Source organism: Callospermophilus lateralis, chromosome 3, assembly GCF_048772815.1.
Source record: "Callospermophilus lateralis isolate mCalLat2 chromosome 3, mCalLat2.hap1, whole genome shotgun sequence".
In the NCBI taxonomy this organism is placed as follows: domain Eukaryota; kingdom Metazoa; phylum Chordata; class Mammalia; order Rodentia; family Sciuridae; genus Callospermophilus; species Callospermophilus lateralis.
In genome coordinates this window covers 151956610-151982391 of record NC_135307.1, presented here as the reverse complement: position 1 = coordinate 151982391, position 25782 = coordinate 151956610, and the positions used below count along the sequence as shown (strand labels likewise).

The 25782-nt window shown below is 43.3% G+C and overlaps 1 protein-coding gene across 3 annotated transcripts in view; it reads left to right on the top strand.

The window, feature by feature from the left end:
- LOC143394286 (cystatin-C-like) overlaps positions 1 to 24671 on the top strand; it is a 166193-nt gene extending 141522 nt beyond the window's left edge. Inside the window, exons 1-5 of one of the 3 annotated variants that reach the window (XM_076848895.1) lie at positions 13316 to 13358; positions 15077 to 15177; positions 21544 to 21808; positions 23353 to 23466; positions 24390 to 24671. In XM_076848895.1, coding sequence (XP_076705010.1) covers positions 21554 to 21808; positions 23353 to 23466; positions 24390 to 24473 — 453 coding nt within the window. In that variant the 5' untranslated portion in view covers positions 13316 to 13358; positions 15077 to 15177; positions 21544 to 21553 and the 3' untranslated portion in view covers positions 24474 to 24671. Of the gene's footprint in view, positions 1 to 13315; positions 13359 to 15076; positions 15178 to 21543; positions 21809 to 23352; positions 23467 to 24389 lie in introns of those variants that run through there. The other 2 variants (XM_076848894.1, XM_076848896.1) reach the window with 2 other exon arrangements.
- The last annotated feature ends 1111 nt before the right edge of the window (positions 24672 to 25782 follow it).

The window sequence follows — 25782 nt, the reverse complement described above, 5'->3', positions numbered from 1 at the left end:
GGGCATCTAGGTTGGTTCCACAGTCTTGCTATTGTGAATTGTGCTGCTATGAACATGGATGTAGCAGTGTCCCTATAGTGTGCTCTTTTTAGGTCTTTAGGGAATAGACCGAGTAGTGGAATAGCTGGATCAAATGGTGGTTCCATTCTGAGCTTTCCAAGAAATCTCCATACTGCTTTCCAAATTGGCCGCACCAATTTGCAGTCCCACCAGCAATGTACAAGAGTACCCTTTTCCCCACATCCTCGCCAGCTCTTGTTGCTGTTTGACTTCCTAATGGCTGCCAATCTTACTGGAGTGAGATGGTATCTTAGGGTGGTTTTGATTTGCATTTCTCTGACTGCTAGAGATGGTGAGCATTTTTTCATATACTTGTTGATTGATTGTATGTCCTCCTCTGAGAAATTTCTGTTCAGGTCCTTGGCCCATTTGTTGATTGGGTTATTCGTTATCTCATTGTCTAATTTTTTTAGTTCTTTGTATATTCTGGATATTAGGGCTCTGTCTGAAGTGTGAGGAGTAAAGATTTGTTCCCAGGACGTAGGCTCCCTATTTACCTCTCTTATTGTTTCTTTTGCTGAGAAAAAACTTTTTAGTTTGAGTAAGTCCCATTTGTTGATTCTAGTTATTAACTGTTGTGCTATGGGTGTCCTATTGAGGAATTTGGAGCCCGACCCCACAGTATGTAGATCATAGCCAACTTTTTCTTCTATCAGACGCCATGTCTCTGATTTGATATCAAGTTCCTTGATCTACTTTGAGTTAACTTTTGTGCATGGCGAGAGAAAGGGATTCAGTTTCATTTTGTTGCATATGGATTTCCAGTTTTCCCAACACCATTTGTTGAAGATGCTATCCTTCTTCCATTTCATGCTTTTAGCCCCTTTATCAAATATAAGATAGTTGTAGTTTTGTGGATTGGTTTCTGTGTCCTCTATTCTGTACCATTGGTCCACCTGCCTGTTTTGGTACCAGTACCATGCTGTTTTTGTTACTATTGCTCTGTAGTATAGTTTGAAGTCTGGTATAGCTATACCGCCTGATTCACATTTCCTGCTTAGAATTGTTTTTGCTATTCTGGGTCTTTTATTTTTCCATATGAATTTCATGATTGCTTTCTCTATTTCTACAAGAAATGCCGTTGGGATTTTGATTGGCATTGCATTAAACCTATAGAGAACTTTTGGTAATATCGCCATTTTGATGATGTTACTTCTACCTATCCATGAACAGGGTATATTTTTCCATCTTCTAAGATCTTCTTCTATTTCTCTCTTTAGGGTTCTGTAGTTTTCATTGTATAAGTCTTTCACCTCTTTTGTTAGGTTGATTCCCAAGTATTTTATTTTCTTTGAGGATATTGTGAATGGGGTGGTTGTCCTCATTTCCATTTCAGAGGATTTGTTGCTGATATACAGGAATGCCTTTGATTTATGCGTGTTGATTTTATAGCCTGCCACTTTGCTGAATTCATTTATTAGCTCTAATAGTTTCTTTGTAGACCCTTTTGGGTCTGCTAGGTATAGAATCATGTCATCTGTAAATAGTGATAATTTGAGTTCTTCTTTTCCTATTTTTATGCCTTTAATTTCTTTCGTCTGTCTAATTGCTCTGGCCAGTGATTCGAGAACTATGTTGAACAGAAGTGGTGAGAGAGGGCATCCCTGTCTTGTTCCAGATTTTAGAGGGAATGCCTTCAGTTTTTCTCCATTCAGAATGATGCTAGCCTGAGGCTTAGCATAGATTGCTTTTACAATGTTGAGGTATGTTCCTGTTATCCCTAGTTTTTCTAGAGTTTTGAACATAAAGGGATGCTGTACTTTGTCGAATGCTTTTTCCGCATCTATCGAGATGACCATATGGTTCTTATTTTTAAGCCTGTTGATGTGGTGAATAACATTTATTGATTTCCGTATATTGAACCAACCTTGCATCCCAGGGATAAATCCTACCTGATCATGGTGCACAATTTTTTTGATATGTTTTTGTATCCGGTTCGCCAGAAGTTTATTGAGGATTTTTGCATCTAGGTTCATTAGAGATATTGGTCTGTAGTTTTCTTTCTTTGAAGTGTCTTTGTCTGGTTTAGGAATCAGGGTGATGTTGGCCTCATAGAATGAATTTGGAAGTTCTCCCTCTTTTCCTATTTCCTGAAATAGCTTGAAAAGTATTGGTGTTAATTCCTCTTTAAAGGTTTTGAAAAACTCTGCTGTATACCCATCCGGTCCTGGGCTTTTCTTAGTTGGTAGTCTTTTGATGGTATCTTCTATTTCCTCAATTGATATTGGTCTGTTTAGGTTGTCAATATCCTCCTGACTCAATCTGGGCAAATCATATGACTTAAGAAATTTATCGATGCCTTCACTATCTTCTATTTTATTGGAGTATAAGGATTCAAAACAATTTCTGATAATCTTCTGTATTTCTGAAGTGTCTGTTGTGATATTGCCTTTTTCATCCCGTATGCTGGTAATTTGAGTTCTCTCTCTTCTTCTCTTTGTTAGCGTGGCTAAGGGTCTGTCGATTTTATTTATTTTTTCAAAGAACCAACTTTTAGTTTTGTCAATTTTTTCAATTGTTTCTTTCGTTTCGATTTCATTAATTTCAGCTCTGATTTTAATTATTTCTTGTCTTCTACTTCTTTTGCTGTTGTTTTGCTCTTCTTTTTCTAGGATTTTGAGTTGAAGTATTAGATCATTTATTTGTTGGTTTTTTCTTTTTTTAAGGAATGAACTCCAAGCAATAAATTTTCCTCTTAGAACTGCTTTCAATGTGTCCCATAGATTCCGATATGTTGTGTCTGTGTTTTCATTTATCTCTAAGAATTTTTTAATTTCCTCCTTGATGTCTTCTATAACCCATTGATCATTCAGTAACCTATTGTTCATTCTCCAAGTGATACATGATTTTTCCTTACTTCTTTTATCGTTGATTTTCAATTTCATTCCATTATGATCAGATAATATGCATGGTATTATCTCTACTCCTTTATATTGTCTAATAGTTGCCCTGTGACATAATATATGATCTATTTTTGAGAAGGATCCATGTGCTGCTGAGAAAAAAGTGTAACTGCTTGATGTTGGGTGGTATATTCTGTATATGTCAATTAAGTCTAGGTTATTAATTGTGTTATTGAGCTCTATAGTTTCCTTATTCAACTTTTGTTTGGAAGATCTGTCCAGTGGTGAGAGAGGTGTGTTGAAGTCTCCCATGATTATTGTATGGTGGTCTATTAGACTCTTGAACTTGAGAAGAGTTTGTTTGATGAACATAGCTGCACCATTGTTTGGGGCATATATATTTATGATTGTTATGTCTTGTTGGTGTATGGTTCCCTTGAGAAGTATGTAGTGTCCCTCTTCATCCCTTTTGATTAACTTTGGCTTGAAATCTATTTTATTTGAAATGAGTATGGACACTCCTGCTTGTTTCTGAAGTCCATATGAGTGATATGATTTTTCCCAACCTTTCACCTTCAGTCTATGTATGTCTTTTCCTATCAAATGCGTCTCCTGAAGGCAGCATATTGTTGGGTCTTATTTAGTGATCCATTCTGCTAGCCTGTGTCTCTTAATTGGTGAGTTTAAGCCATTAACATTTAGAGTTATTATTGAGATATGGGTTGTTCTTCCAGCCATATTTGTTTATTTATGTTACTAAACATGGTTTGTTTTCCTCTTTGATTATTCCCCCCCACCTTTACTGTACTACCTCCCGCTGTTGGTTTTCATTGATATTTTCCATTTCCTCTTCCTGTAATATTTTGCCGAGGATGTTTTGAAGAGCTGGTTTTCTAGCTGCAAATTCTTTTAACTTTTGTTTATCATGGAAGGTTTTAATTTCATCTTCCATCCTGAAGCTTAATTTCGCGGGATACACAATTCTTGGTTGGAACCCCTTTTCTTTCAGTGTTTGAAATATGTTATTCCAGGATCTTCTAGCTTTCAGAGTCTGTGTTGAAAGATCAGCTGTTATCCTGATTGGTTTACCCCTAAATGTAATCTGCTTCCTTTCTCTTGTAGCTTTTAAAATTCTCTCCTTATTCTGTATGTTGGGCATCTTCATTATAATGTGTCTAGTTGTGGATCTCTTATGATTTTGCACATTCGGCGTCCTGTAGGCTTCTAGGATTTGGGATTCTGTCTCATTCTTCAAGTCTGGGAAGTTTTCTCGTATTATTTCGTTGAATAGATTGCTCATTCCTTTGGTTTGGACCTCAATACCTTCCTGTATCCCCATGACCCTTAAGTTGGGTCTCTTTATGTTATCCCATATTTCTTGAATGTTCTGCTCATGGTTTCTTAACAGCTTTGCTGAGCTGTCTATGTTCTTCTCCAGTTGAAATACTTTGTCTTCATTGTCTGATGTTCTATCTTCTAAGTGTTCTACTCTGCTGGTAGTATTCTCAATTGAGTTTTTAAGTTGGTTTATTGTTTCCTGCATTTCCAGGATTTCTGTTTGTTTGTTTTTTATAACCTCTATCTCCCTGTATAATTGATCTTTTGCTTCTTGGATTTGTTTATGTAATTTATTGTCGAAGTGGTCGAAGTGGTCTTTCATTGTCTGATTTTGCTGTCTAATGTCTTCCTTGAGACTCCAGATCATCTGAAGCATGTATATCCTGAATTCTTTATCTGACATTCCATCTGCTGCAGATATTACCTCTTCTAAAGTTGAGTTGACCTGCATTGCTTGTGGTCCTTTCTTTCCTTGTCTTTTCATACTGATCGCGTTTCTTTCTGCTTGGTGAAACTGTTGTGTTATTGATTTTTCCCCCTATATATTTATATTGCTCTTGTATAGCTGCAAAGTCTCCCTCGCAGGCTTTGGCGGTGGCTCTGCCCCTCCTCCAATTGAGGCAATGTGCCTTCCAAGCCAGGAGGCCGCTGTACCTGTACTTTCGATGGGCCTGTTCTTTCGGTGGTCACAGGTCCGCCTACCTTGCAGGCGTGAGCAGCGGCTTTGCCCCTCCGCTGGCCACTAGGCCTGTTCTGTCTGTCGGTTGCAGATCTGTCTACCTAAAAGGCGCTGGTGGCGGCTCTGCCCTCCCCCGACCGGGGCAATGTATCTGGCGGGCCACTGGGCCTGTTTTGTCGGTGGTCACGGTTCCGCCTACCTTGCACACGCGTGGAGCAGCTGTTTCATTAGTGCCTGGGCACACTCTCCTTGTTTGCCTCCCTCAGGCCCTAAGTTTGTAGAGCTTGGGGCTGAGAACCCCCAGCAAATTTGCTTACCTTCTGGTAGCCACGCCCCCGTATCTGGTGCAAGAGACCTCAGTTGTCAGCACTGGTGGGAGCTGTAGCTGGGAGACCCGCGCCGCGCGGCTCCCGCCGGTTCCCGTGCCGCTGCCGCGGTTCCCGCCAGCTCCGGCCGGCTCCCTCACCGCTCCTGCTAATTTAGAATCCGCTGGGAAGGAATCTCTTTGGCCGATCTTTGGTGACTTCCCCTCTCTGCTATGGCGGGCCCCTGGCTCCTTGCAGGAGTGACCGAAGGGAGAGGTGGAACTGGCTTGTCTCTGGTCTGACACAATCTCTGGTTTTAGATCCCAGTTCGCTAATTCATAGAGGCTTGGTTAGATTTCCTTCCCATCCTCTCAAGGGGGGGAGCCCTTTCCCGGGTGGGCAGGGCCGTTAGCAGAGCCGGAAGGGCACGTGCCTTCTGTCGGGCCAGGCGGGGACACTTCTGGCTGCGCTGGGCCGCCGGGGGCGCCCACAGAGCCAGGCAGATGGCGCCCGCGTGGCTAAGAGCCGGGCGGGGTGACCCTTCACAGAGCGGGCGGGCCGCCAGGAGTGCCGGGATGGTGGGAGCTGTCTGCCGGCCGGGCAGGGACCCTTCTCGACGAGCAGGGCCGCTGGGGGCGCTTGTAAAGCCGGGCGGCTGCAGCCTCGTGGCTAAGAACCAGGTGGGCGGGGTGACTGTTTGCAGAGCAAGAGCGGAATGGCGGGAGCTGTCTGCCGGCAGGGCCCGGACCCTTCTCGCAGAGCAGGGCCGCTGGGGGCGCTTGTAAAGCCGGGTGGCTGCAGCCGCGTGGCTAAGACCCAGGCGGGCGGGGTGGCTGTTTGCAGGGCAAGAGCGGGACCGCCAGGGTAGCCGGGATGGCGGAAACTGTCTGTTGGCCAGGCAGGGACCCTTCTCACTGAGCAGGGCCGCCGGGGGCGCTTGTAAAGCCGGGCGGCTGCAGCCTCGTGGCTAAGAACCAGGCGGGCGGGGTGGCTGTTTGCAGAGCAAGAGCGGGATGGCTGGAGCTGTCTGCCGGCCTGGCGGGGACCCTTCTCGCCGAGCAGGGCCGCCGGGGGCGCTTGTAAACCCGGGTGGCTGCAGCCGCGTGGCTAAGACCCAGGCGGGCGGGGTGGCTGTTTGCAGAACAAGAGTGGAATGGCGGGAGCTGTCTGCCGGCCGGGCGGGGACCCTTCTCGCTGAGCAGGGCCGCCGGGGGCCGCTTGTAAAGCTGGGTGACTGCAGCCGCGTGGCTAAGAACCAGCCGGGTGGGGTGGCTGTTCGCCGAGCGAAAGCAGGGCCGCCAGGGTAGCCGGGATGGCGGGAGCTGTCTGCTGGCTGGGCGGGGACCCTTCTGCCGCGCTGCTCTGGGCCGCCTGCCGCTTGCAGAAGCGGCGGGTGGCCACGGGATTGGACTCTGAGCCCGCGCTGCCGGTCAAGTTTCACTTGTCTGGGGCAAACTGTCACGTCTAATAAACTTACTAATTCTCGGCAGGTCTCCTTTCAACGGAATTTTGCTAGAAGATCCTCAGTAGGTAGAATGTAGCTGTTTTAATTGGTGTTTCTGATCCCGTTAATGTGGAGATATTGAAAGTGCAGCTTCCTCGCCGGCCGCCATGTTGGATCCCCCGTCCGGGAAATTTTAATTCCATTAAATTTCCCTGGAGAAAGGGAGTCTGATTCAGTTCAATCACCTAGATTCTTCCTGTTATGAAGAGTAGTTTTGACCATTATTTTGCAGAGTTGTTGACTGAACCTTGATGAGATTTTATTTTATGCATCATGTCCTGGCTACCCACATTTGATTCACTTGAGAGAAAACAATAGCAAGAAGTTTTCTTCCCTCTGAACTTGTGAAATGTCCCAATTTTCCCCCTACCCCTCTAAGGGAATATATCTCAAGTCTAGTAAAAGTTAACTTGTAAATTAATTTGTTTTCTCCTTTTTATAGGCTATCTATCTATCTATCTATCTATCTATCTATCTATCTATCTATCTATCTCTTTATTTATTTTACCAGTGCATAAGGTGTACTAACCCCAGACAAACACTGTTTTTATATGGTCTTGAGTCATCTTATTTTACCAAGGATATGAAAACAACAGATGCTATGTAGGAACTGATTGGGTGAAGCAGGAAGAAGATAGGTTGTAGTTTAATCATATAAACTCTTGGTGCTTTTTGGGGGGTGGTGGTGGTATAATAGAAACCTACTCAAAGAAGTTAAATACTAAGCAGATGAGTTATATCATATATACCATCCAGAATGCAGTGGATAAGCAGCACTTGGGCATGTGAAAACAGGAAGGTCTTTTGTTGTCCTTGCCTCTGCCTACCCACTTGACTATATTCTCTCTCACCTCCACACCTCCATTGCCTTTGTAGAATGTCCCCTCCACTGTCCCACTGCTTTCCTGGGATCTCAGTGTCATAGCCCAGATTTGTAGCCTGAGTCCATGTGAGTAATCAGCTCAATTCTGTACAGCCAGACAATGGGGTCTACTCCAATTCCACATCTTCTGAGTATTGTTTGATTGACTGAGCTAGAACCCCTGCCCACGTTTGACTAGTCTGCAATAACCAGGAAGAGGGTATCAGGGGAAGTTGGGGTGGTTACTTTCAAACCATATTCTTCTAAGAGGGGAGTGAATGTTTCCAAAGTCCTTTTAGAATATTACTCAGCCTTAAAGAATAATGAATTTATGCATTTGCAGGTAAATGGATGGAACTAGAGAATGTTATGCTAAGTGAAATAAGCCAATCCCCAAAAAACCAAAGGACAAATGTTTTCTCTGATAAGAGGATGATGATTCATAGTTTGTGTGTGTGCGTGGGGGGGGGTGGGGCAGCAGGGCAGAATGAAACTTTGGATTGTGTAGAAGGAAGTGAGGGGAGGAGCGGGGCTGTGGGAATTGGAAGGACAGTAGAATGAGTCAGATATTATTACACTACATAATGTATGATTACACTACTGGTGTGACTCTGCACCATGTATGGCCAGAGGAATGAGAAGTTGTGCTCCATTAGTGTACAATGTGTCAAAATGCATTCTACTGGTATAACTAATTTGAGCCAATTGAAAAATTATTTAAAAAGTAGGAGGGAGAAAAATCACAGAACAAGTAAAATTAGCAAGTAATTAATGATTCATAGTACCATCCATAGACAAAGCTATTAGTTTGGTGGCTTGAATTGTGGTCTAGATTTATAATTTTAACCTTTTAAATTTTATTTTCAAAGCAAATATTCCTCTGTAATACATTGGACCAGTTGTTAAAACCCAGGCAAAACCCCCAGAAACTCAGTGAAACATCTTCAAGAAAGAAATTGATTCTTCTTATAGTTGTGCTTCTGCTCTTGTCCTAAATAAGAGTCCATAGCAGCTCAGTCAGGCTAGTGTGTACTCTCCTCAGTCCTCAGTTAGATACAGGCCCCAGGTTTTCCTTTTGGCTTAATTTCAATTTTTTGTTGTTGTTTTTGTTAACTTTGGCTATTGTAGAGATTTGAATTCATACGTTTTATACTGTGCTTTCTAGCATAACTTTCATTTTCTTCTTCATGTTCTCTCTCTTTCATATTCTGTGGCATCTGTTCTGCTTGTTATTATGCCTTCCTCACTACCTACCTTCTTCCAGGCCTAGTGGCTACCAAACTTCTTCTGAGTGTGTGATGTTCTTTGTGCATGGGGCTACAATTTAGATCTTGTCACAGTCGGGTCCTTCTTAGGCTTTCCTCATCTGAGCTCAGGTCAGTTCTCTCTCATTGGGTTTATATCTGTGAGGATTTTTTCACACTAAGGCCTTGCTACTCTGAGAAATGAAAGATGGTCTAAGTAAATGAAGAGAGATGTGAAACATCAGAAGACTAAATATTGATGTCAAAAGATGTCTTCCACAGTAGAATGAATTAGACATAACTTTCCTATGTTTGCATATGAATACACGACCAGTGTAACTCCACATCATGTACAAACCCCAAAATGGGAAGTTGTACTCCATTATGAATCATATATCAAAATACATTCTACTGTCATGTATAACTAAAAAGAACAAATAGAAATATTAGTTAACCAAAGAAATCTGTTAAACCATCATGTGAAGAAACCACTACATTATTAGCCTGATACAGAATAAGCCTCAGTCACCTCCATCAACCATCTGACTGCCATCTACCTGCCAGACATATGACTGAGGTCATCTTATATCAACTAAGATCAGTCAACCTCTCTATAGATCTAAGACCCATAAGACCTCAGACTTATCCAGCTAAGATCAACAAACTCTAGACAGGTAGCAGAGATGCCCAGTAATGCAAAGACTATACATTGTGGAGTGGTTTGTTATGCAGCAAAAACTAACAGATACATCAGCTCTGAAAGCTTCTCTGTTTAATCAGGGTGCTGGCAGGTACAGGGTAACTCTCCCCAGGGGAACATTACTTAGCCTCAGAAGCATGACTAATTTGATTGCAAGTCACAGAAATCTAATAAATTTTGGATTATTTAAAAGGTGGAATTTATTGGTTCACAAAATTGAACTGCAGCAAGTTCAAGAGTGCAATTGGGACTCCCGGATGACTGGAGCCAGAGACGTGAGCTGCATCTAAGTTATCTCTTTCAGATCTAATGGAATTAAGTGTGATGAAAAGTCTCCTTTATAAAAGGAAAAAAAAATGGAAGATGACACATCAATCTAGGGTGGTTTTACTATAAACTTTTGGTCAGGGAGAGTGAAGTTCATAATAAGTTTTAATTTTGCATTTTCCTGACTCCCTTGTCATTCAGCTGCTCTTGGTTCTGCCCTCTGGGAAGATTCCCTGTGCCTCATCGGCTTTCAGGCTGAGAACAAATGTGAAAGCTGGTTTTCAGCACCTTCCTGTACTCTGGTCTTGCTTTTTTCTCTCTGTTCTCAGTTTGAACCAGTTTGTTTTTCTCTATGGCACTTTTTTTCCCTCTTTTTTGACACTGAGGATTGAACCCAGGGGCACTTAATCACTGAGCCACATTCCCAGACCTATTAAAAATATATTTTATTTAAAGACAGGGTCTTGCTGAGTTGTTTAGGGCCTCCCTAGTGGCTGAGGTGGCCAGCTTTTTTGCACTTGTGATCCTCCTGTCTCAGCCTCTCGAGCAACTGGGATTACAAGCGTGTGACACCACACCCTGGCTTGTTCATCATTTTTGTGTAACAAATTACCTCCAATTTAATGGCTTAACATGATTATTATAACCTCTTCTGGCTGATTTTCACTGATAAATTCTCACTGGGGGCTCTTCTATGGCTTCAGTTAGATATTGGCTGGGTTATAGTCACCTTAAGGCTTGATAGGGCCGTAGGTTCAAGACAACTTCCCTTGTATGCTGGAGGCTCATCTGAGATGGCTGAACAGCTGTCAACTCGCCAGCAGAGCTCTCTTTCCATGTGGCTTCTTGAAGTGACCAGAATGAGCTTCTTCACAGACTAGATACTGGATTGCCAGGGTGAGTTGCCAGATCGGGCATCACATCACCTCCACCATCTTCATTGCTCAAAGTAAATACAGAGTTTCCCCAGATGATATAAACCCTACACCTTAACTGAAGGGATGTAAAAGGCTTTATGGTCATGTTTAATATTCTACTTGGTGGCAAACACTTAGGGAGGAAGCCTTATTATCTGTTGTTTTAGCTCGAACTTCCCCAGAAAGAGATGCTGAGAATGGATGGCAAATTCAAAATTATCTCTGGACATGCCAGTAGGGAAGTGAAACAAGGTGGGGAAGAGATCCAAGGAAAGGTACATTATCAATTATTATCATCAGGTGAATGAGTGTGGGACACAGGGGCTAATCCCAGTAGGGAACTCAGGGACAGCGTGTGCAGCAAGAATACATATGCCAAAGTCTGGCTGGGCTGCCTAAGTCCCGCTGAGCAAAATAACCAAGAGGTGACAAGCAACTTGAAGGGTGAAGCAGGAACTACTTTACTGCGCGTGAACTCAGCGGGAACTGAGCCAGAACTCAAAGTAGTGGGCACCCAAGGTAGCAGGAGCCGCTTCTCTGCCGGACCGCAGAGGTACATATACCCAACTAATTACACACAGCTTAACTTAATTGACATCATCTAGACACAGCAGTCAGTCATTAAGGAATCCTCATCATCTTAATGGCTCGCTGGCGTTGGCTCACAAACCACTCCTCCTGGCAAAGTGCCAGGCGCCATCTTAACTTGGTTGTGGCCCTCAACATCCATACTAACAGAGGGTGGCGTTATCCACTACTGCTTACTGATATGACCTCCCTGGCACTTCTAACCTGCCCTGCAAATGTGTTTGGAGGAAATTTGGCAAGATTCTCATATGAAGAGACTGTGGGATTTGAGCTGGAGACCATGTGTTGGCAGAAATGACTGGAGTATGTTAGGGGCCACCAGGTCCATCTGTACCCTAGGTTACCAGCTGTTTCTCTATCACAATGGGGATAAATGACCCATGATACTCTATCACTTGGGATTCTCCAGTTTCATGATTGATTGTTTCTGGTACAGCTAGGATTTTTTGGTTGCAAGTTCTAGGCTCAAACTCAAACTAACTCAGGATAAAAATCAGGATGAGAAAAGATAGAGGAATACTTTAGACAATGTTAAATCCAGAAAATGGTTACTGTCAGGCCTCTCTTATTTCTGGTTTTCTTTGTATTTTAGCATCACTCTCAGACATGCTTCTCCACAATATGGAAACATAATGGAGGCTGTTTCCCGGGTGTTTGTCATCCAAGTGTTTCTACTAAAAAGAAATTTTAAGTTCCAATTTAAAAAATTCTGCAGAAGAACTCAGATTTGTCAGAAAGTTTTGTTGCCCAGTTTTGGAATCAACCAAAGGCAGGGGTGGGTTGAGAATATTGTAATTAATGATTCTGTTATGTTGTTGGAGGGGATTTGGAGGCACTATTTCCAAAAGTAAGGGAGGTACATTTACCTGGAGTTGGAGCAGTGAAGATCAAGTTACCCACAGAAATCATCTCTCAAACTGCAGCAGGACCCATTCAACCTTCTGATCAACCCCTGGGAGTCATCCTACAGAGATATTCTGCCTTACAGAGAAGTAGAATGAGCAGAAGGTCAATAGTATCCAGAAGAGAATATATGTTTCAGAAGGTGGCTTTTTATTGACATAAGCAAAGGTCTTCTCATCTACTTTGTCTCCCACCCTCTCCACCATAAAAGCCAACTGGAAAGGCAGTGCATGTCTTCTTCTCTAGGAGCAGGTCATTTTCCAGAGTGAAATCTACATAAGACCTTTTGCTCTGCCCCTGTGCAGAGGCTCTTGGGGGATATCCTGGCTCACAGAAGTCCTTCCTTCTTTTAGCAGTCCCCCTTGACTCCCAATGGTGACAGTCATGGCTACTGCATCGAGCCCCACAAGTGACAGCTGCCTGATTTAGAGAAGGACATGTGACTCTTACTGGGATTATCAGATTTAACATTAAAATTTTAAAGCCAAATAAGGTGGAAACAAAGAGGTGTTGGAGTCAACATACATCTCACTAAGTCTTTTATATATATATATATATAAATCCTAATGTTATTAGGATTTTATTTCCAGCTAGAATGCTGGAAAAAATTATTTTTCACCCAACTTCAAAGTGGTATGATTTCTTGAGTGAAGGGGATGCTGGAAAATTCTGAGGAAGGATCCTAGAAAGTCAGAAAAACGAAGCCAGAAGTTTTGGAGGAACCTTTAAGGAGTATAGGCAAGGCACAAAATTGAAGAAATTATTGACCCTTAAAAAGTAATGCCAAATAATGTTTCATGTTGCTGGGGATTCAAATAAATTCAGGACTAAATGGTAAGCATTGGGTCATTGGTAACTTGATCTAAAGACTTGGCTACTCCACAGATACCCCATTTTCCTTTTCCTACCAGTGGTGTGCTTGCTCACTATGCTGAGGAACAGGGCTACAATGAGGGGCACAAATCACAGACCTGGGTTCAAAGGTATACATTTCCCCTTCCCTGGATATCTTCTTGAATCTCTATTTTGCCAGCTATTGCAACCTAATTTGAGTTCCATCTTTGGCACAAGTAAAACTAAGTATACCCCTCCTATGCCTCTCTTTAGGATCTATTGTCATTCACAGGATGGCCCCAACAGCTTTGCTGGTAAGTTATGACTCTTGCCCTGTAGTCACATTTATTTGATTCTGAGCTGGTCATATGACACAGGCTTAGCCTATCATATCCTATTTAGCAGAAAGTTTAGTAAGAAAAACTGAGAAATGTAGGACCTGGGGGTGGTTGGAGCTGAGCTGAGTTGGTGGCATCATTCCAGAGAGGTGTTACCTTCTCCTGCTGAGTCTCTTGTTGCTTCCTGCTGAGATGGATGGTCATTCCTTCCTTGAACTCATGAGATACCCCAATCACTCCTCATAAATTCCATTCATTATTTAGTTCTTGACTAGGTCAGTAGTTGGCTTCCATTGGCAGCAGACAAAAAAACTCTAACAAATTTATTTAACCTTTTCATCAAGAATTATGATGACATTTTAACCATTTCTTATTTTTTCTTTTTAGTTATTCATGGCAATAGAGTTCATTTGGATATAATTATACAAGCATGGAATATATCTTATTCTTACTAGGATCCCAGTCTTGTGGATCTACATGGTGGTAGGATTCACTGTGGTGTTTTCATATATGTACATAGAAAAGTTATGTCAGATTCATTCCACTCTCTTTCCTCTTTGGCTTCAAAGGAAAGGGAAGAGGAGGTGGGAGATGGGTTGCTTTTTCTTTGGGAAAAAAGAAGGGAAACTAATGGTTCCTTAATTCAATCATCTAGAAATTCTCAGCTTGCCAGAGCAAAGCCCTATTTAACATCCTTGACCCTTCAAGAAACTCCCAAAAAGATAGGATAAAAATGCTGTTTCTAACTAACACTCAATCACATAAAGCCTAGTGTTAGTAAGAGGCCAGAGGGACTTGACAGTTTTAGCTTTATGCCTGATTTCTAACATTTTGAGTTCCAGAAATTCAGCTTATCTCTCCCCTTCTAAAAAGAATATCCAACTGGAGCCATTCAATAAGGAAAATGAAATTCTGGTTTATAAATGTGTTTGTATTTCTAGAAGTGAGAAGTATTTTTCCTAACCTTATTGTATTCTCTTGAGTTGCTTTAAGCCCTCCCCCCCCAAACCTGTACAGCTAAACAAGGAATCTACAAAGGTGAGGTTCCTCGTTGCATCTAGGGTGGGGCAGGGTGGGGTGTCTGTTGTGTCATAAAGCTCCTTGGATTTCCAGGGAGGTTTAGTTGCTGTGCTTTCCTCCTCACCTCATTTGCTGGTCAAACCTAGGTAAGGTGAACATCTACTCTTCATTACTACTTTAAGGGGTTTTATGAGAGTCAGGAACAGCTGTAGCCTAGAGAAGCAGATGCTGGGGAGCCTGTTTGACTGATATTCATGAAGCAATCAGTCACTGAATGGGCTGGAGTCTATCACCCTAAAAACCACTGGAATAACATGGCATCAAATGGAGACGGGACTCACAGATCATTCATTGCAACCTGTCATTACCATAGCAGGTGGCAGCTTGAACACCTGTGTGAATTCCCAAGGGCTTCATCTCTACAGTGGTGCTGGGTGTCCTGGTGGTTGGTGTTCTTTCTTTCTCCCTGTTTGTTTCCTTTCATGATGCTGTTTACGGGTTGGTCGTGGGTAAGAGTAGAATGGGGAGGTAGTGAGGAGACTTACTCCTTTGAATGATGGATTTGATATTATGATTTGATGTTTCCAACATAGCCTGACATTCTGATAACTCAGTGGGTTGATGGAGATACAGGTGGCTTTAGACAGATGTTTTCATTTATGTTTTGACTCTAGCGCACTTTGCTCAAAGCTCAGGAACCCAGGACCTGATCTTGGACAACTCTCTTTTCACCCCTCGCGGGCTCTCTTTGGGAGCATCTTGAGCCTGTTAGGAGGTAAGTAAAGTAAGTCAGAGTCACCTCAGTGGAAGTCAGCTTTGGAAGAGATTCAGGTGTGCTGAGATCTGATGTGGGCATTGTGGGGGGACAGGCTTCTAGTTGGAGATCAGCATGGAGGCTTCCCTGTCTAGGGAACAGTTAGTGCCAAGGCCTTGGGACAGGCAGAGGGTGTGCTCTCTCTCAGGAACTGAAGGGAAGGCTGTGGGCAGCACCCTGGAAAGACGTGATGGATGGGCAAGGCTGAGAAGTGGCCAGAAAGCTGGTCCAGGAAGGCAGGACGAGAACTTGACCTCTGTCTTAGGTGCAGAGGAAAGTCTTACCTTTTCCCCCTGCCTTTTTATGAGGACATTGTTTTCCCTGCTGTCCACTTGAGGTGGATACTGCTCTCTTGCAGCTCTCTGACCACAGAGCCTGAACTAGGGTGGGATGGCTTTTCTCCCTGCTCATTGTCAATTCCAGATATTTTTCCTCCTTGCCTTTAAAATCCCAGCTTGAGCCTCATGATGTGGACTTCATAACCTGATGGCTCCTCCTGAGGCAGTTTACATAGCGTCCTTGGGGTAATTCCCTTCAATCCTTAGATATTTCAGGAGCCCAACAATCCACATTTTATAGGGGGACCTCCAGAAGGGCTCTCTAAGGCCTTGATGACATCTTGTTACCTGGTCTTCTCTGCACTCACTTTGGCCACTCAGACTACAGCTCTACCCTAAACTTTTCCACCAACAATACATGCCAAACTTCCATCATCTGGACTCAAAGCATCCCCCTTTCCCTCACCTGTACCTAATAAAATCTATTTGAGTAACTGCAGATAAAAAATCCTGAGCCAAAAGTCAAAAACATAATTAGTGCACACACAGGACAGGGTAGATTTGGCTACATTAGTCAGGATGAACCACCATTGGTTAAAACCATAGAAATTTTTGTATTGCTATGAAAATAAGAATCCTCCTGCTACTACCTTGCGGGGAAACCTTGTATTAAGGTAGTATGCTCATTCTTTGGTGTGAGATTCTTAAGGGGAAAGTCATCTCCAGGGGTGTTGAAATCAGTGTTCTAAACCTTCTGTGACATCATCAAGGTTCCAGATGAAGAGTAGAGACTCGGGAGCAACTTTCTGTTACTGTTAAAGAATAATTATAATTGGCTTCTCATTAAAAATCTAGATTTCTGATTTATTTTCAGAAAAATCTAAGTATTGGGCACCGTTGGCTAAATCTGCCCCATGGCTATCTCAGGGGCCCCTCTGGTGAATGCAGGCCTGTCCACATAACCCACCTACTGCTCTTCCTAACTCTCTTCTTTTCTTCTTTGTCCTAACTCTACTTCAGTCAGGTGTTCAGATCATCCATTCAAACAAAGCTGCTCTTTTCAAGATTACTGTTGATGACCACATTGCAAAACATAGTGATCAATGCCTAGCTGTCACCTTACTTGAAGTTCCTGCCCAATTTTTGTTATAATGGAGCCAATTGCCAATTATTATATGCAGATGTCCCTGGTGTGAGCCAGTCAATGGGGGAGAGGTAATGAAGAAAAGTACAAATCGCTTATTGCTTATTAAACATGAATTTATTACCACTTCACAAGTTATTTAAGCAATTAATACATAAAGAAATTGGGATGAATGAAGCAGCCCAGCATTATGGGAGCTAACTAGGCAGAGAGGACAGTGCTACCCAAACTCTTGGATTTGGTCAGTTGGTTAAACTCCACAGGCCTCCCAGATCCTGGATAAACCCAGTCAATGTGTAAATGACCTCTGCTGGGTGGTGCTTCACCCATCTCCTCAAGGAAAACATATAGTGCAGTATATAGCCCACTCTATGCCCTTCAGAAAGATGTCCAACCCAGGACTTTTCTTCATATTCTGGTGACCGATTGGGTTTTTGTGTTTGCTTATTCATTTTGCTTTTATTTTATTTTGACTTTAATTTTTTAAATAATAGTGCTTTATCAGATATCATTTTTTTTAGAATAGTTTTAAGTTCCCAGCAAAACTGAGAAGGGAAGTATAGACACTTTCCATATAGTTGCTGCCTACCCCAAACTCACAATCTTCCCATTATCAATCTCTTCCACCAAAATGATACACTTGTTTCAAATGATGAACCTCCGTCCCTACACCATTACCATTCAAAGTTCATAGTCTACACTAGGAAACACAGTTAGGGATTTGGACAAATGTACAATCACATGTATCCACCATTACAGTCTCACACAGTGGTTTCATGGCCCCCCAAATCCTACATGCTCCACTTAATCTCCTCCTCAATAACAGTCCCTGATCTTTTAAAATATGTCCATAACTTTTCCTTTTTCTAGAATGCTATATATGCCATATAGTTGGAATCAAAATATGTAGCTTTTTCAGATTGACTTTTTTTACCCAGTAGTATAAATTTGTTTCCTCCATGTCATTTCAAGGCTTGAAAGTTCATTTTTTTTTCTTTTTTTTGTGGTGAATAATATAAAATATAGTTCATTGTGTGTATGGACTACAGTTTATCATACTGAAGGACATATGAGTTGCTTTCAAATTTTGGCAGTAATGAATGATGGTACTATAAACATCCATGTATAGTTTTTTTTTTAACAATTTTAATTGACTTTATTTTTTAAATACATGACAACGGAATGCACCACAATTCTTATTTACACATATAGGGCACAATTTTTCATTCTGTATATAAGGTATGTTCACACCAATTCATGTCTTCATACATGTATGTTGGATAATGTCTATCACATTCCACCATCCTATGTAGAAAATACATCTTCAGATTCTCTGGGAAAATACAAAGGACCTGGATAGCTGGATTGTATCAAAAGAATATGTTTAATTTTATAAGAAACCACCAAACTGTCTTCCAAAGTAGCTATATTATTTTGTTGCCTTCCATCCAGCAATGAATAAGAGTTCCTGATGCACCATATGATTGCCCACATTTGATGATGTCTGTGTTCTGGATTTTGGCCATCCTAACAAGTATATGGTAGTGTCTTACTATTGTTTTATTTTTAAATTCCCTTTTGCAACATATCTCATATGCTTATTTGCCATCTGTTTAACTTCTTTGCTGAAGTTTCTGCTAAGGTTTTTGACCCACTTTTTAACTGGGTTGTTGATTTTCTTAAAATGTTGAGTTTTAAGAATTCTTTATTTTGAATAACAGTAATAATCTTCACTTTAAAAAATATATACTGATTGTTGTTGGCCATTGTTTCTATTCAGAATGTCTTCACATTTTTATTGATATCAACAGGTTGGCCTGATGTTCAGTGAGTAGTACAGTTTCTGCTGTTGGAGAGTCTTTCTTCGATGTTGATGGCTGCTTGACTGGTCAGGATGGTGGTTGCTGAAGACTGGGGTGGCTGCAGCCATGTCTTAAAATTAGACAACCAGGAAGCTGACCCCATTGATTTACTTTTCCTTTCACAAAATATTTCTCTGCAGCATGCCATACTAATGATAGTATTTGACCCAGCATTCCACTTCTTTCAAAACTGGAAGCAATTCTCTCAAAATCCTGCTGCTGCTTTATCCACTAAGTTTCTATGTTATTCTGTATCCTTTGTTGTCATCCTAACAGTAGTCCTGGCATCTTTACCAGGAGCAGAATTCATCTCAAGAAACCACTTTCCTTGCCTATCTAGAAGAGAAAAATCTTCATTAACTCAAGTTTGATCATGAGATTGCAGCAATTCAGTCACATCAAGCTCAACCACTGATTTCTAGTTCTCTTCTATTTTCACCACATCTATAGTGACTTCTTTACCAAAGTCTTGGGCCCCTTAAAGTCATCCATGAGAGTTGGAGTCAACATTTTCCAAACTCTTGTTAATGTTCAGGCTCTAGAATGAAGCCTTTTTCAGGTTTTCAATTTGCTTCCATCAAAAGAAACACTTTCTAAGGCAGCCATAGCCTTACAAAATGTATTGTTTAAATAATAAGACTTTATTTTTTTATATCATAAGACTTGTAAAAACTCTTTGATCCATGGGCTTCAGAATGCATCAGTGTCAGCAGGAGGGGAATAGCAATCATTTTTGTTATGTGTCTCCACCGAACCCTTGGGTAACCAGATGCATTGTCAATGAGCAGTAATATTGAAGCAATCTTTTTATTCTGAGCAGTAGATCTCAAAAGTGGGCTTAAAATCCTCACTGAGCCATGTTGTGAACCAGATGTCCTGTCACCTAGGCTTTGTAGGGCAAAGGTAGAGTAGATTTAGTTTAATTCTTAAACACTCTAAGATTTTTAGAACCATAAAGGAACATTAGTCTCAATTTAGAGTCATCAGTTATATAGGTCCTTAATAAGATGTCACCCTTCCCTTTGAAGCTGTGAAGCATTGACTTCTCTACTAGCTATGGAAGTCTAGATTGTTTCTTCTTCTAATATAAGGGTGTATTTTCCATATTGAAAGTGTCTTTTTTTTCATTGTAGCCACCTTCATCAATTATTTTAAACAGATCTGGATAACCTGCTACAGCTTCTACATCAACACTTGTTTCTTCTGTCTTGCACTTTTGTGTTAGAGATGGTGTCTTTCCTTATACATCATGCTGGATTCCTACTGACCCAGCCCCACCCATCACCTAGCTGAGACCACAGCAGGTCTGGACTGATGCTGGTTGACCATCCCCTCCGCCCTTCCCTAGACAATCCTTCTGGGTGTGCTTCAAAGGTCCAGGTGCCTCCTGGGGTTTCTGGCAAAGCTTTTCACCTTTCAAGGGCACCAGGAAGCTTTCTGGAATCATGCAAATAATCTAGATCTTGATAGAGGGGTAACTCTCATGCATGGATTCATTAAAATTTCTCAGTCCCAACACATAATTACTGTATGTAAATCAAAACTCATTTGGGGGGGGTATTTTTTGAAAGTAGGGCAAGTTTTCCAAGCAAGGAACATTCAACCAAAGCTGGCTGTGCAGCCCCTAGAAGGGGGATGCAGGGGTAGTCCTGTGCTCCAAGATTCATTCCCTCTGCTGCTTACCATCTCTTATTGGCCTGGCAGGAGTCTCCCTACCCTCCCACCCGAGGCCTCACCCACAGAGCACTATCCACCAACCCCTAGGGTGAGATTTCAGATCATGCCACTCCCTTGCTTGTTGCTAGAACAGGCACAATCCAACTTCACCTCAGGGCCATTGTTCTGCTGGTTCTGTCTCCCCTAGACAGGACCTCTCATCATTGTGGGTCCCAAAGAAACTTCCTGACCCAACTCTCACTTCTTCTATTTCATTTTGAACAGAACACCTGAGACTCCCTGATCTTAATTATTAATCACCTCCTCACATCCCAACCACACAACCTGAAACTGACTTGTGCAATGGCACAGCCACCACCACACATAGTCCCTGGGTGCTTGAGATGGGGCCAATTTAAGCAAACATCTACCCCAAATATCATAAACACCCACATACACCAAAGAATGTAAAATATCTCCTATGAATCATTCCTAAGGGTTAAAATAACATTTCATATATAAGGTTAAATAGAACATTAAAATTATTGTCACCTGTGTTTCTTAACTTTTTTAAATGTTTCCTAGAAAGTTAAAATTACACATAGTTCATGTTATGTCTCTCCTGGGCAGTCAGTCTTAAAATGTCAAGTCTAGGGTCAGTCACCTATGCTCCACCTCCAGTTCTGACCTAGGGAGAAGCCCTTGAAAGTTTTGCTTATTAAATGTTAATGAATTCTTAAGAAACTCATTAATTAATAAATTTATAAACTTATAAAATTAATAAAGGTTAACTCACTTATGTTTGGCAAAGAAGTGTCCCAGAACAAGGCACAGGCTGGCTCTTTTTGGCAAATCTGAAATATCATGCTTGCTCTGGCAATTCCCATTCCTTGACCCACAGCTCACAGATGCCCCCTGACCTCTGATGACCCCAGGAAGCAAAGATTGCTCTTTCCTTATCTGGAGAAAAAAGAAATCATGCTGGGAAGGTCAAATGCTTTTCAGGGCTCACAAAGAGTAGACTCCTTTGTGGAAACCAAGGTGACCCAAGTTTAGAAGCGCTCAGAAGGAGGATCAGGAGTAGAACTGGGGGACCAGGATGAGGAAGCAAGAGAGGGAGATGCAGGAAGATGGAGTATATTGTGGGAGAAGAAATCTGAGTGGGATGGAGAAAGGGACAAATGAGGGAGGGATAAGGAAGGAGGGGAGACAATGTAAGAGGCCCAAAGTGCAGAGGAGAGAACAGGATCTAAAGATGGGGAGAGAGGGGGCAGCCAGGAAAAGGAGGAGCCTGGATTGGGGAGGAACAGTGGGCCAGAGAGGGATAAAAGTGCTGTGGCAGTCCACTAAGTACTCAGTTTCTGGATCACTCTCCGCTCGGTTGCAGGTACAGCTCCATGTCCCAGCCAACCATGGCGATACCCCTGCACTTCCCATTGCTCCTTCTGGCAGCCATGGTGGCTGGCTATGCCGCAAGACCCGCAAGACCCGAACTCAGGAGCTCTCAACTAATGCTTGGCGGTCTGGAGGAGGCAGACATGCACGAGGAGGGCGTGCATCAGGCGATTGACTACGCCATCAGCGTTTACAACCAGGAGAACAATGATCCCTACTATAGCCGTGTTCGCAGGGTGGTGCGTGCCCGCAAGCAGGTGCGTGCTCGTACCCCAGGCCTGAATCATAGGAGTTGCCCCTCACGGGCATCAAACGCGTCCCCAGCCCCTCCCTCGCTCCTCTAGCTGCTGCTTCCCACTTGGGTACACTGCCTGCTGCTATAGAGAGCTCAGCAGCCTATGGGCTCGGGGTGTTCTGATCCGCCAGGGAATTTACACACTCTGCTGCTCACCCAAGCCCTGTCCTAGGTAATTTTCTCGGGCCCTATAGCCCTTTGCGGGCCTGTCCTGGGGATTGTCCTCACTCAGAGTTAGCCTGGAAACCCACCCTGCCTAGCACTCCAGGTGGGCTCCTGGCGCTTTATTTCTATTTCCAGCCACCAGCAGGCAAGGGGCACCAGAGCTACAGGTCAGGATCAAGGTCAGGGTCTGCCCTGGTTATAGATCCCTACCACCTGCCTGGAGAGGGCCTGGAATTAGTATGAACTGTTACTAAATGATTGGAGACAAAAAACAGATTACCCCCCCCCCCGCCCCCATGCCTTCACTAAAAGATCTTTGAAAAGCTTTTTCCTTTCACCTTTTATTTTGACATCATTGCATCTCTAGATCCTAATAGTAGGCCATGTTTCCTCCTTTGACCTTGCTCTCCCAGGACACGTGTACATGCATGTACTTATATGCATTAATTTTTGTGGACCTTTTTAGAAGCAACATTTTCAGCACACCTTGCTTGCAAACATGGACATTCTCTTATTTAAGATTCAGTTTTGAAAATCAGAATTAACACTGTCATATTCAGTTACTTAATTCACAGACTTAAATTTGCTGATGACCACTGATGGATGCCCTCGTATGCTGCAGTCACTATCTGCAGTCACTATCTCCTCAGCCTCCTTTCATCCCGAGCAGCTCCTGGTCTGTTTTCATGACCTTGACATTTCAAAGGGTCCCACCAGCTGTGATGTGCAGTCATGTGCCCATAGGATGACTACATATACACTGCAGTTCCTTAAGATTGTATCACCTAGTGACATTGTAGCCATCTTTAGTTTGTTATGTATAATATGCCATTTACCCAGTGAAATCCTCTAAGGACACATTTTTCAGAGCATGTGGATATAAGCATATAGACTGCTTGTACTGGGTGTCTCAGATTTTTCCTCAGGATGGACCTCATTCAGAGTCCTCTGAGTAGGCACCGCTCAACATATCCTGAGTAGCCTTAATTCCCTGTGCATGGCATGCCTGGGAGCATTCCCTGGGAGTAGCCTCAAGGGGCTAGTGTCCCCCACCCTGAGACAGATGCACCATAGTGAGTAGTTGTGGGCAACTGAGTGCCCACTGGGGTTGAGAAGATTTCACCTGGACACAGCCAGGCAACCATGGACTGAAACCTCTGGAACTGTGAGCCAAGATAACCTTTTCTTCTCTAAGTAGTTCATATCAGGTGTTTTTGGTCACAGTGATGAAAAGCTGACTAACACACTAGGTAAAGATACTAACTCAGTGACATAAAGTAACAGCATACATGTGAAAGTGACCTGGAGTGTTGTAAATGAATCCTGTTCTTTTCATTGTAGGTTGTCACTGGGACAAACTACTACTTGGATTTGGAGATAGGTCGAACCACCTGTACTAAGTCTCAGTCTGACCTGGCCGAATGTCCCTTCGTTGAGCACCTACATGAGCACAAGGTATGTCATTGATGTGGGCCCAGGGCTGATTATCAATGAGGGACACGTGAGCTTGTTTGTATGCTCATGTGTGAGAGTGTCAAGAGATGCTTGTATGTACTTGCATGGATGCATGTGTTTGCGTGTGTAGATGAGCGGGGGGAGCATGGTGGCACGTGAATAGATACATGTGAATGTGGGGTGTGTGTGAGTTTATGCAGATGCAGACCTGTACACATGTGGGGTGCTGCAGGAGGGGCCATGTGGGTACACATGATCAACTTAAATTACACAGTGGGTTTTCCCTTTTAATTAGGGTCCCAGGAGGACACCTTTTTGTGTTTGGGTGTGCTGCCTGCTGGCCTGGAGAGGGCATAGCTACAGGGATGGTTGCTGAGGACAGAGAAAAAGCTCTGTCAATCCCACCTTTGGCCACCTGCCCAGAGCCATGATGGACAGATTAGGGGCCTGTAAACAGATGAAACCCTCTGGTGCTGTCCCTGCTTTCTCAGTGCCAGCCTCTCTATGGCCCTGGGGATATCTGCCCTCATCTTGTCTACCTTCCCCCAACCCTGATCCCTATTTCAGGGGTATTTCCTGTGCCCACTTCTTCCCTCTGTGCCCCTGTTGGTGCTGGCCCAGGTGCTGGAGGTGGAGGGAACTTGGACCGTGACAGCCTTCCGTGCCCTGCACCCCTGGGGCTCCCACAGACTTATACATGATCCGGGGCGAGAGTCACATGCTATCTTGTGGACTTAGAGCAATGGGCAGGGTGATGAGTAGATACTGAGTTTGGTTGAATGTCAAAATTGAACCTGGCAAAGGAGATAGGGGTTGAGAATTCCACATCCATCATTCTGTACCCCAATTCTGACATCTCAGATTGAACATATTCCCTGTTATCTGAATCACACACTGATTGTCCCTTTCTCTTCTTTTTGCAGAGGACTTACTGCTCTTTCCAGGTCTACATTGTGCCCTGGCTGCACACGATCTCCATGACACAATACAGTTGTCATAATGACTAAGGGTATTGCCAGGCAGAACTGCATTGGCCACCCCTTCCTCACTCCACTCCCCTGTAATGCCCCAGACCCTCAGATATCCCCCAGCCCTTGTTGTGCCAGCACCAGCAGACCAGTGGAGATGGCTTACGTCACTCTTCCCTTGTCTGTTCCTTCTCATTATTTTTCAAACACATTGGTGCCTGGCCCATAGGGACCTCTCCTGCCTTTCTCAATAAAATAGTGACATGTATTCCTCCTGAGTAGTTGCTGTCTTGGGGGTCCACGCAGGAAGGTTCTGCCACACATGGGGAGCTGAGGCCTATGTGTGCACACTGGGGACAGTGCTGTCACTGGGGATATCTGGGATATCTGGTCTCAGAGGACTGAAGAGAAGAGATGGGGTGGGATTGCAGGTATCCAGCTGCAGCTACTGCTGGGAAATGGACAAGAGAGAATAGGAACCTAGGCTCTCATCCTGGAAGCTTGGCTGCTGCTTAGATGGTGAGGAGAGTCTGGGCACTGCCCGGGGCTGTGGCACACTCCCTCCATGTGTACACAAGTGATGGGTGCCTGGGATTATCCTGTCCCTGTCAGATTCCCAAGCAGCTAAATAAGTAGTGATTCCTGTCTCCTCCTGTCCATGCAAGATTTGGGCACCTACATGAAACAAAGACTGAAAGTATATTGTTGTGCACTTAATTGTGGACATACCAGCCAGAATCAAAAACAGAACACGTAATACAGAGTGGAGGCACTGCCTACTCCAGTGCACTTAGGATGGGTGCCCAGTGGGGTTCACAGATGATACTCCCTGCCCTTTCTCTGCCCTTGATTGTAAAACAGTTCTTGTATGCAATTTTCTTAAGGGACACAGCTTTTAAAACATAGATGAATTGACATGTAGTGGACTTTCTTCTATTTGCAAGAGGATGTTTTCATTAATATTACTTTAGTATCATTACTGTTGTATAGTACATGGATGGATATTTCAGTGCCAAAAACAGGGAGTCTGAAGACCTAAAATGTGTGTGCTTCACCCCTTTATGCACTGGGAGAAGCTTTCTCTGTCCCAGCCACTGGCATACAACTTTCAAATGCCTTCCATGAGGTGGAACTGCACCAGAAAGCTCTCTCTCAGCCACTGCTATAACCACTGAAGGTGAAATGACAGAGATCCAACCAGACAGTGGAGGCTTATACCCTGGAGTTGTGGAGTGGACAGGTGGAGCCCAGGCAGCAAGGCAGAGTGCCTCCTTCCATGGTGTTTCGTTTCCTATACAGCCCTTCAGATGCAGTCTTCTCACCCTGAACTTCATTTAACAAAAGTCCT